Consider the following 12,853-nt stretch of genomic DNA (forward strand, 5'->3'; position numbering starts at 1 on the left):
AAATATTGTGAGTATCTTGAAAACATAAGAGAAAGATTATAGTCAATAGAGTTATTACCATATTTTTCAATTTTATTAAGAATTAGATTAAAATCACAAAAAATTATCCAATTATCATGCAAATTGTTGTTAGCCAAATTCTTAGGACATATATTTCTGGGATCGGTAAGGGAAGCCATGTATGCCAGTGGCACATCAATTTAGAAAAGAGTCATAACAAGAAACATAACAATCAATATACATGTTATTATAGTCAATAATATTCAGGTTTACATCATTTTGCCATAGAAAAGCTAAACCTCCAGACTTCTTGTTGTTACTTTTGACGCAATTAACAGCATGGTAATTTGGCAAGATATTTTTTTTTTTTTTGATCAAGCAATAAAATGCATTAAAAAGCAGGAAGGGCCTGCACCCAAAGAGTCAAGTTACATCAGGAGGACAAAACAAAGAAAGCTAAAAAGCTCATTACATTGCAATTCTAAGGTAAGGTCTTCCATCTCTGTCTCTATTAAGAAAGGCAGTAAGGAAGCTAGGAGGGGAACTCCACCAGTGATAGAAAGAAAGAGGCAGGCTTTGACCATTGTGTGCTAAAGCATCAGCAGCAAGATTTCCTTCCCTATGTATGTGCGTGCAAAAACAATTAATGTGACTAGCCAGCTGCTTACAATTATTCCAACGGGTTCTAAGTTTCCAAGGAACATGAGCACTTGTAGAGAAAGCCTGTACGACCAGCAAGGAGTCAGACTCCATCCAAACATCCTTCCAATTTAACTCAACTATTTTTTCAATTGCATACATAGCGGCACAAAATTCAGCTTCCAAGCTCGTAGCATGTCCAATATTTTGGGAGAATCCTCCAAGGAAGTGAGCCTGACAGTCTCTAAAAACACCCCCAATAGCGCCACACGAAGGAACTCCAAAAGCAGATCCATCAACATTCACTTTGATATACCCCATTCTAGGAGGCAGCCATTTGATGTCAGGATGACTAGAAACAGCAGCAGGTGTGAAGGGAAGGGGAAGATTAAAAAACTGTGTGACTTTGAATTCAGCCACACTATTACAACTCTTTTTTAACATAACAGCATAACTCATTTTAATTTCAGAGATAACATTATGGATAAGCCTATCAGTAGTATTCACTTTGTCTTGGAAAATTCGAGCATTCCTTTCTATCCAAATGATCCACACCACATGAACAATGGCAGAAGTCATAACTTGTTGCAATAGAGAGCTCCATTGTCCCTGCCCACTAAGGAGGAGAGCAGACCACGAAGAGAGGTCCAGGCGTTGGTCAGTACCAACTTCTAACCACCGCCACAGATGTAAGGAAAAAGGACATTGAAGAAAAAGATGTACCGAGGATTCCGTGTGCGCGCTGCAAAAACAACAAATGGAAGCAAGATTGCAGCCCCTTTTTTGAAGATTCTCATCGGAAGGGAGTTTATCATGCGCCCACCGCCAAAGAATGAAGGATCGGGATGGAGGGAGAAACTTCTGCCATACTGTTTTGCACCACGAGAACCTCTGAAAATGACCCTTTAGATGATTATAGGCCAATTTGTTGGTGAGACAACCATCAGTGGAGTTAGTCCAGTTAAGTCTATCGGCTTCCGGAGACATGGGCAAAGCTATGCTAATGATTTGTTGATATAAATCCGGATCTCGTTGCTGGAAGTAATCAGGTATGTTCCACCTTCCTTCCCACAAAAACTCATCAAGCTTCATATTGAGAGAGGAGTGCAGAGAGTCAGGAATGTGCCAGTGTTCTACCAGGGGTCTACAAAGCCATCTATCATGCCAGAAATATATGCTGTCACCATTGCCAATGGTCCAAGTAGAATTCTGCATAATACTAGAGATATATGTCTTAATTCCTGGCCAAATTGAGGAGGATACATGAGTAGCTTTAGGCTTGCCATATTTTAAAAATCTAGCCCTGCATAAAACTGCCCAATAATCAGAAGATGTGAGAAATTGCCAACAAAGATGCAACAGGGAGGCCTTATTCACCAAGGCGAGATCCTTAATAGCTAGCCCTCCTTCATCTCTATCCTTACATATGCTCTTCCAAGCCACAATACATAACTTCCTCTTAGAACAGTCCCGACTCCACACAAAGTTCCTGATCATACCTGAAAGCTTATTCAATAAACTATCTGGCCACTTGTAAATATGAAACGAGTACACCAACATGCTACTAAGGATGGAATTAACTAATTGGACCCTCCCCATAATTGTTAGCATCTTCCCTTTCCAGTTAGCCATTTTAATCTGCAATCTGTCAGCAATGGATCTAAGGTGAGCAGCTTTAGGCTTTCCTCTAAAAAGAGGAATACCCAGATAAGTGAATGGAAGAGATCCATGCAGGAAATTGGTGATAGAGGCTAGGGAGCGCTTCCTATTCATGGACATGTTGCTGGTGTAGAATTTGCTTTTGTTATTGTTTATCTTTTGGCCTGAATAATTTCCATACTCAGCAAAAAGTTTCATGATATTTCTCGCATTTGAGGAAGTACCTTTGCAAAAGATCAAAACATCATCAGCATATAAACAATGACTAGGAACCAACATCCCTCTACATGCAACCATCTGAGTCAGCTTCCTAACTTGCACCAACTCAACAAGACCTCTACTAAGCACCTCCTCAGCAATACAGAAAAGGAGCGGGGAAAGGGGGTCGCCCTGCCTTACCCCACGGGAGCAAGAAAAAAAACCCACAGCCTTTTCATTGATAGAAATAGAGAGTCTGGCTGATTTCAAGATGGTGGATATCCAATTGCAAAAACATTCATTAAAGCCAAAGCACCTAAGAACATGAAGCAGAAAAGTCCATTCCATAGTGTCAAAGGCCTTACTAATGTCAATCTTTAGAGCCATGCTACCACCATAAGAATTTTTCCCTAAAAGGTTAATTGCCTCAGACGCAATCATGATACAGTCCTGAGCTTGTCGTCCAGGAAGAAACCCTCGTTGTTGCTGAGAGACAATTCTAGCTGCAATACCCCCCAATCTATCAGCCAAGATCTTAGTAATAATTTTAAATTGGAAGTTGGCGAGAGCAATGGGCCTGATCTGCACCGGGAACCTTGGGAACAAGGATGAGCAGATTGGAATTCAAATTGGGGAGAATGAAATTGTTGGTAAAAAAGAAATGAGTAGACTTGACCACATCCGAACCAATGATAGCCCAGAAGTGTTGATAGAAACATCCTGCAAAGCCATCAGGCCCGGGCGCAGAATATGCATTCAAAGCAAACACCACTTGCTTGATTTCCTCCACCGTGGGAAGAGAAGTGAGCTGCTTGTTTTCCATATCAGTAACTAGGTTGGGAATTAGTCTGTCAGGAAGATCATTTATTACAAACTGATTGGGTGTAGCAAAAATATTGATAAAGTATTCCAAAGCATGCCTTTCTATGTCAGCAGCAGAGCTAAAAATATCATCCCCACATTTGAGCAAGCTGATATGACTTTGCCTTTCTCTAATTTTTGCTGTCTTATGAAAGAAGGTCGTGTTTCTATCACCATCTAGAAATCTGGAATTTCTAGATTTTTCTCTCCAAAAGCTGCTCTCTAAATTCAAAGCCGTATTATACCTTGTCAAACAATCCACCTCCTGAGTGGCTTTGTCAGTGGTAAATCCGTGCTGATCAATGAGCAACTGAATTTCTTCGAGATTTTGAGCAGCAGCAATAACCTGTTGATGAATGTCTCCAAAAACTTCCTTGTTCCATCTTCTAAGGAGCGGCTTCAAGCCTTTAAGTTTTTGTTGAAGTATGAACATAGGGGTTCCCAAAATAGGTTTATTCCAATGCATAGTAACAAGATCTTCACAACTAGGAGAAGAGAGCCAAGTTTTGTAAAACTTGAACCGAGGAACAATATCAATAGGGGGGTATTTATGTAAAACAACCAGAAGAGGGAAGTGGTCCGAGTGATTTCTAAGGAGAGTGTTGCAGCTGACAGAGCAGAAGTTATCAAGTAAAGAGTCATTGCAGATAGATCTATCTAGTCTCTGAGCAATATAAGAACTACCATACCTCTGATTGCTCCAAGTATAGCAAGCCCCTTTAGTGTCCAGATGGATAAGAGTGTTGTGATTAGTCCAATGAAGGAAGTCAGCACAAGCAGCAGAGATAGGTGCTATCCCCCCAAACTTCTCATGTGCCCCTAAAATGGAGTTAAAGTCACCAATGAAAATCCAAGAGCCAAGATACCTAGAGAGCAGAGCTGTCAGGTCAGTCCATAATGTTCTCCTTTTAACATAGTTAGTATGTGCATAAACAGCAGCTATGTACAGGGTGGATCCTTCAGTTAGACATGAAACAGCAATGCATTGATCACTTTGTAGAAGAATAGTAGGAGTAAAAATAGGCTTCCAAACCCCCCATAAATTAGGAGAGTTAGAAGGTCTAATATTAACAGTGTGACTGGTGAGGTTCAAATGGTTCCATACCCAAGTTGGAATGCTTGAAAGTTGGATCATAGGCTCAGCTAGGAAAAGGAAGTCCGGCTGATGAGTTGCTACTAGATTTAATAAAAAAATTTGAGTTTCCGAGTTACCTAACCCTCTAATATTCCAGAAGATAATTCTGATCATTGGAGAGAGACAGAGCTATGAACCTTGGAGCGGGTTTTAATACCTTCTTGGCAAGATATCAACACAAAGTTTAGTCTGAAAAAGATAGTTTCAGAATTACACAATTTGGTTTCCAAAAGGAACACCATGTATAAGCTATGGTTGTTTATGAGCTTCCCAAGGCCTTTGCACTTCCAAGAAAGAACTCTCATTGTCCCTCGACAGCCTTGTTAACAAGTCCCCATTTGCATGTAAAAAGCGGCCAACCTCTCCAAACCTAGCTGCCAACACTTTAAACCACAAACTATCACGCTCCTCCTTCAACTTCCACCATCATTAACCTAACAATATCATATTGAATTCCCTTAACCACCTAACCCCCAAACCTCCTTTCTCCTTATTAGTGAAAACAATATCTCAGTTTATCCAAGAAATTTTCCTAACATCCTCACTTTTCCCTAAAAAAAACAAAATTAGTGTTGTGTTGATAGAAGAAATGATGCATGCGGTATGTTAGAGTTACTTGTATCTCAAGTAGTTAGATGGCTAACTAACTCGTGAATGTTGTATCTTGGCCTATATAAAGGTTGTGCTTAGCTAACGAGAATAAGGAATAAGTTTCATTCCAACATCCTCAAACTTCTATTTCTTCATTTATTTATTTTTACGAAAAACTAATCTCGAAATTAAATAAATGATGATATTTTTGAAAGAAGGGAAATGATAAATACAGCGAAATAAAGAATTACAAATACTTTGTGAATAGAAACCGGTCAATCAAAATCCTCCATTCAACAATATTGCTCGTGAATAATTCACTTTCAATTTTTTTGCAATATTTTTTTTGGATAGAATTATTTCGCATTCTACATCATTTTCCTTTTCCAAATAATAATATTAGTGTAATGAAGTTACTTAAAAATTTCATCAAAAGTCTTATAAATATTTTTTTTTTAAAGTCTTATAAAAGTTAAAAGACGCTATTTTATGCACGTATAACTGGTTAATTAACTTGTTTGTTAATTGGTGAAAAAAAAATTTGTTTGTTAATTATGCTAAATCTTTTCAAGTATTATTTGTCATTTTTCACTATAAAATGAATCACATATGACGTATATGATCAAAAAAAAATTAAACTTTCCTTTCCGCTTATTATTTTGAATTAGTACTTTAACTTGATTTCTTGTATGATAATCAACCGACTAAGTTACATATATGTCCATGGTCCTCTTAAAAAAAGTAACATATATGTAAAATCCCTAATTGAAGTTTATTTTGAACAATTATATTATATAGTCAGATTTGTTATACAAATGCACCAGGTATATGGATCTCACGCACGTTCTCTTCTGTCTTAATCGATAATTTTAAAATTTAATGAGTTTGGACCACAATTAAGTATGCCAAAGCCAAACATTTCCTTATTCATCTGTCATACAATAATAGGATTTAGTAACACCGTCGTTGTAACATTATAAAAAGTGTAACTATTTATTGATTTTTTTGTAACAAATTTTAAAAAACGCGCTGTAACACTACTTTTAGTTTATTTATTTATTTTTGTAGATTCACAATATTTTAGCCTGACCAATTTTGCGTCACTTTTTACAACTTCTCAAAAAATATAAATGTAATGATTTTTTAGTGTTATCGGTGATGCAAAAAGTGTTACAATAATGTAACAATTTGCGACGCTTTTTGAATGTTACAGATAATATGAAATGTAACTAAAGCTCTTTAGTAACATGAAGTTTAGCTAACAATTGTACAAATGTTACTAATTTTAATTAGTAACATTTTTCTTAATTTAGTAACAATTTTCATGTGTTACTAGATGTCAATTATGTTGAAGTGTGTGTACATGAGAAGTTACTTGTTTGCACAACTACAACTAGGTCCCAACTTTGAAAGTAGATTTTGACTTGTAGATATTTTTATTTTATTTTTGGTAGAGTATTTCTAAACATGTAAAATGTAAACTTTTTAAATTTTGGTGATAAAATTGCCAACCTTGTTTCACCGTTATGTAGCAACATATGTTTTATAATGACATGAAGTTTTTTATTCTATTTAATTTCCACTTGCTCATAAGATTAGTTCACTTTTTAAAATTCAGTTTTTTTTCATCTCTCATTCAGATTAGTTCACTTTTTAAAATTCAGTCGATCTTATGCCACGTCAATAAAAACCAAATTTTAGAAGAAAAAAGCATGTGCATTAATGAATGAATCTAAGTTAACAACACTCGTCATTAGTTTACTTTTTTTGAGGAAAGTAAACAAACTTGTTATACACTTCGAATTTACAATGTCGTATCAACCAACTTGTTGCCACCTTGCAGACAGTACGTTACTCAATTAGAAAAAAGAAACATAACAAATAGATGGAAAAAACAAGAATTATGTATAAGAACTCGTCAAAGTCCATTTACTATAAACTGGACGTTGATTTTTATAGTATATACCTAAATTTGAAGTCAAATTATAGCTGCTTACTTGTTTAGACTGTCCAATATTTCATCACAAGAACGTGATTTCCGTAATATATAAGACATTTTTTTATACACAAATAGCAAATTTACTAAAAATAAATAACAATAATATGAGTAAAAAAATAACAATAATAGTTATGATAATTTTTCAGGTTTAAATTATATACCTCTTTTTATAATTTTTTAAGTTATTTATAACTTATCAACCAAGCTACAGTCCCAACTAAATAGCTTGATTGATGAGTTTAGAGACTTTCACAAAAAGTTAACTATGCCTCAAATTAATTGTCATATGTGCATTATCCACATAATCTACTTTAATTATTTTTTATTAATATAAAAAGACAAATATCAATAAATAAAATATTCAATTTAACTCAATAAATGTTTTTAAAATATTAATTATCAAATTGTACATTGACATGTGTAAAAGTAAAATTGTAACAATTATTATGAGAGACAATGATTGAATAAAAAATTAGGAATTAAAATTTGCCTATGAAAATAAAGAGCGAGCTGCTTACATAGAAAAGTTATACTATATGACACAATTAATTGGTAAACAATGAAAGAAACAATTACAGACAATTAAAGAGCTGGTTTCCAACTTCAAACTGTCTGCTTGAATTTTTTTTTAAGCATATACTCTATCTATCCGATCAAATTTATAAGCAAAACACTATTTTTTAAGTTCAAATACATTAAATATTAAATTAATGAATCTAAAAAGTAGTTTTATGTTTATAAATGTGATCGAATGAAGTATATTATTACTAAGTCTAATGAATACTCCCTTAAATATAAACAGAAAGATACATGTATTTCATAAAAAAAAAAAAACATGTATTTGGTCTAGACCTAAGTCTAAATACAATTATAATTTAACTTTACGGTATTTCTCAAAAAAAAATAACCTTGCAGTAGTTAAGATTCATTAATTTTTGCATAGTCACGACTATACATCTAACTCATTTAGGTACACACATAAAAAAATTAATATACTCTTGTTAATACATATAATTATTTTACATTTACATTAATTGACGTGACAACACATGTATGTATGTGCAAAATACATATTAATTCTTCCCTCAAAAAACATTCAATGATATTTGAATAACAATAAAACATTAATTCTTCCCTCAAAAAAACATTAATTCTTTCGTTTTTAAATTTTTATACAAACATTTATAGTTAAGATTCAAAGTGTAATCCGGTGGCATTATTTATCCGTGACAAGTCAAATATTTCCCTTTCAAAAAACAAAAAAAGTCAAATGTATGTAATAATGGTCAGAATAAGAAATCACAATGCACAAAACTAGATATCATCAAAATTGTATTAATATTTCTGCATGCAGTTACGGAACGGTGACCACTTGGCACTTTATAAATACCCCCAACCCTAAATGAATCTTGAGCAGCAAGGATTTCAGTATCTAGGAGTCCCAAAAATAGCTATATAAAAAGGGGTTTATTGATTATAGACATAGGGAAAAAAATGGTGTCACTAGATTCTCAATGGTTCATCCTAGTAGCAGCTTTGTTGGGTGGATATGCATTTGTGTTTGGTTTCCTAAGGAGGTTGAATGAATGGTACTATGTTGGCAGGTTGGGAAAATCACAAAATCTCCCACCAGGTGATATGGGTTGGCCTTTCCTTGGCAACATGCCTACCTTCCTCAAAGCCTTCAAGTCTGATCCTGATTCCTTCATCAATAACCTTGTTTCTAGGTACTCTTCTATCTATTGCTCATCTAAATTGAGTTAAAATACCTACAAAAATTGATCTTCAATTTCAAATCTAGAGACAAATTTTATTTTCTACGTACACTTAGTATGAATTTGAATTCTCTGCAGCATTTGTACGGTACAATTATTAGAGAATCATTGAATTTGAATTATTTTCAACGATTCTAAAAGTGTTGCACCGTATGCTGTTGTGCTACAGAGGAGTCAAAACATCTTTTGTACTACGCATAAAGGTGATTAAGTTTGACTTTTATTTTATTAGATATGGAAGGACAGGTATGTATAGAACACATTTGTTTGGGAGTCCAAGCATCATAGTATGCACACCAGAGACATGTCGTAAGGTTCTAACCGACGAAGAGAATCTCAAGGTTGGATACCCTCAATCAACCATGGTCCTTACTGGAAAAAGATCATTCCATGGAATCTCAAATTCTGAACACAAACGTTTGAGGCGCTTAATCACTTCTCCCATAAATGGTGACGAAGCATTGTCGACTTATATTCGTCTCATTGAAGATAGTGCTGTGAAACATTTAGAAGAGTTGTCTACAATGAACACTCCATGTGAGTTTCTTAAAGAGATGAGAAAGTTTGCTTTTGAAGTCATCACTACCATCTTCATTTCCTCTGATCGTGATCATGTGGACCTTGGTTTGGTTGAAAATTTGTACATTGATTTGCTTAAGGGAATGAAGTCACTTGCCATCAATCTCCCTGGATTTGCATTCCATAAAGCACTCAAGGTTAGTCAAGTTCCAAACCATTTACACATTTACTCATAATAGTTTTTTTTTTTTTAATAATGAATCGGTGCATGTTTGGTATCGCGGTGGATTCTTTGAAATTATGGTGAGCAACCATTTTTTTTTCTTAAAATCATAATTTTACCAAACTACTATGATGTCAAACATGCCATTTAGTATTCAACACCAACAAGACATTGATTTATGTGATGACATTCAATTACTTTTATACGTGTCATTGTGGGGTTTCTAAGGCAAATATCCGTACCTTAACTAAGGTCAATTTATTCTTGAGCCAGCACCGCTCCAGAGGGCAAGACATGTACACGTATTTGTCAATGTCACGCCATGCCATGCATCATAGAGACCGCAAATAAATTATGTAGCTAGTAATAACTACTTCATCCGGTCTCAAATGTAAGAAACTTTTCACTTTTTTGGTTCATTCAATGAATGATGTATGTGGTCTATAAAGACCACATACATCATTCATTGAATGAACCAAAAAAGTGAAAAGTTTCTTACATTTGAGACCGGAGGGAGTATGATATATATTGAATTTATCAACTATGTATATCGGTTGAATTTAAATGGAGCTTGACTCAAATTTTTGTCATTTTTTTTAAATAAGATCTTAGGTTGAATTTTATGGATAAAAAAAATTGTTAGAAGGAGAGATCTCATTAAAGATAGTCGGTCGAATTTCTCTTCAGAAATTAATCATCGGTAAAGTCGGGAAATATTTCACAATGATGATGAAATGGTTAAAAAATACATTAAATTTGTCAATTATGTGTATATAGATGAAAATGCAATATTCTTCATGTGATTGAGGAAATTGGGGGATGGATTTTATTATTCAATATATTGATTGATTAATTTATGGTTGTGAGTTTAGGCACGAAAGAAGTTGATGAAGCTATTGCAAGCTTTGGTGGACCAAAAAAGGAGGAATAATAGTAAAGTAAAAAAGATGAAAAAAGATATGATGGATTTATTGATGGAAGTCAAAGATGAAGAGGGTAGGATGTTGGAGGATGAAGACATTATAGACTTACTTCTTGTGTTCTTGTTAGCTGGTCATGAAAGCTCTGCTCATGGAATTTTGTGGACTATTATTTACCTCATGGATCATCCACATGTCTTCCAAAGGGCCAAGGTCTTTTAATATTAATTTCAAGATTTTTTTTCCTTCTTAATCCATCTCATAGTTTATGGAAATGGTCCACATATATACATTTTATAATAATGTTGCATTTTCAAATCTAGTTACTGAATTAAAAAAAATAAATAAACTATGAACCTTTCAGAAAGAACAAGAAGAGATCATGGAAACAAGGCCTTCCACTCAAAAAGGACTGAACCTTAAGGAAATTAAGCAAATGAAATATCTTTCAATGGTATGTGAGATGTGAATTCTTTCTTGTCATATTATTATTATTATTTTAGTAAGGTATAATATATATTTACATTAATATAAATTAATATATTCTTCATTATAGGTTATTGATGAGATGCTACGCAGAACAACAATCTCATTTGCAAATTTTAGACTGGCAAAAGTTGATGTTAACATCAATGGTTAGTTATTCCATTCCATATATTTACAATGTTTCCTCAGTTGATAATTTTGTACATCATTACAACTTCCTAGTTCCTAGCTTGGTTTAGAGTTCATGTAAAGCAAAATAGGGTTTAAGTTGCGGTTGCAGTCGCAGTTTGTAACAAACCTTTAATTGGAGACAAATGCGAACAATGCAGCTGCAATTACGATTGCAGGGATCTCTAAAAAAATTACGAAACGGGCGAAATCAATTTGAAACAATGTCCCTTAGCATTAAAACAAAAAAAAAATATAACTAAAAATGAAAAATTACAGGTTATACAATACCAAAAGGATGGAAGGTCCTGGTTTGGAATAGAGGTGTTCACATGGATCCTGAAATTTACTCCAATCCAAAGGAATATGATCCTTCCAGATGGGAGGTATGTACTCCAATCCAAAGGAATTTGCTATTTTAATTTCTTTAATGTATTTGGTGAATTAAATTTGATGAACAAAATAAGTAACATGTTATGTGTACTTAAAAAAATGTGGTGCAGAATTACAAAGCAAGAGCAGGATCATTCAATCCATTTGGATTAGGAAGCAGATTATGTCCCGGAAGTGATCTAGCTAAACTTGAGATCACTATTTATCTCCATCATTTTCTTCTTAACTACAGGTTAATACACACTTGCTTCCATTTTGCAACCATTGACTTATTGATGCATGCAAATTAATAAAATAATGTTTCATGTGCTAAGAATTTAAATAAATAATCAATTTTGTCTTTGATTGTTTTTGTCGTGCAGGATGGAGAGAATTAATCCAGATTGTCCAGTTACCTACCTGCCAGTGCCAAGGCCTACGGATAATTGCCTTGCAAGAATTATAAAAGTAACATAAATCTTGGGATTACTTAGTCTCTTAGTTAATTAATATTCTTGTCAATTATATTATATTTAAATAAAGTTCAAGTCATAGGGTTTAGGCCATGGAATTATAATATAATTTACATTAGCATGTATGATAGGCAAGGAAACGGAGAAATCAAATGTTGGTACTTGTTTGTTAGAATGAGTTTGTCCGTACTTGTTAATTATTCAAATAAATTCCTGTCACGAAACGGAGTCATGAAAAATTAAGAAAAAAATGGCTCTTGCCCAACCTACCTCAATTTCCATCAACATCAAACCAAAAGTCACAAGCTCTTTGGCTTCTTGAGTTTTTATTAGTCTTTTATTTTATGCTAAGGCTTAAAGTCATCTCCTCTCAACGAATGGTATGGTAAGTCATCTCACTTGACTTGATCTCTTCTATTGGGTAAAGTATTGCTTCCTTTTTAACTTTGGACAAGTGGAAAAAAAAATACATTTAACTACATAAGTTGAAAAAAAATCTTTGACCCATTAATCAAGTAAAAAGAAATATTCAAAACAAATAAAGTAAACTAATATTCAACAAATCCAAGAAATTCAGTCTTTCAACTAGTGTGTCGAGTATAGTTAATAGTTACTGATAAGTGGACCGGTTTCTAAGCGAAGCAACAGAAACGCGTCGTTTGGTTCATGCCCAAATGTTTGTTGGGTTGCGACCGGGGTGAGTCGGGTGAAACACCTCGTGGTGCGGTTTATGGATAATTGTTGTAATTTGAACCAGTGTGTCGAGCATAGCTACTAGACTACTGGTTACCAATAAGTGGATAGGTTGTTGAGCGAAGACTTGTACACAATTGAC

At 34.1% G+C, this 12,853-nt stretch overlaps 1 protein-coding gene across 1 annotated transcript; it reads left to right on the top strand.

Annotated features, from left to right (window-relative positions):
• Window positions 1–8,493: 8,493 nt before the first annotated feature.
• On the top strand, window positions 8,494–12,193 carry LOC146919576 (7,8-epoxymelianol synthase CYP88A154-like). The gene is made up of 8 exons (XM_085713008.1): window positions 8,494–8,809; window positions 9,090–9,573; window positions 10,472–10,732; window positions 10,884–10,973; window positions 11,076–11,154; window positions 11,453–11,559; window positions 11,677–11,798; window positions 11,929–12,193. Exons 1-8 carry the CDS (start codon window positions 8,577–8,579, stop codon window positions 12,020–12,022), a joined length of 1,470 nt encoding a protein of 489 aa, XP_085569134.1. The 5' UTR covers window positions 8,494–8,576; the 3' UTR covers window positions 12,023–12,193.
• Window positions 12,194–12,853: the final 660 nt, after the last annotated feature.

This window comes from Medicago sativa, chromosome 5 (assembly GCF_051527215.1).
Source record: "Medicago sativa cultivar Bolivia chromosome 5, Bolivia_mono, whole genome shotgun sequence".
Lineage (NCBI taxonomy): Eukaryota > Viridiplantae > Streptophyta > Magnoliopsida > Fabales > Fabaceae > Medicago > Medicago sativa.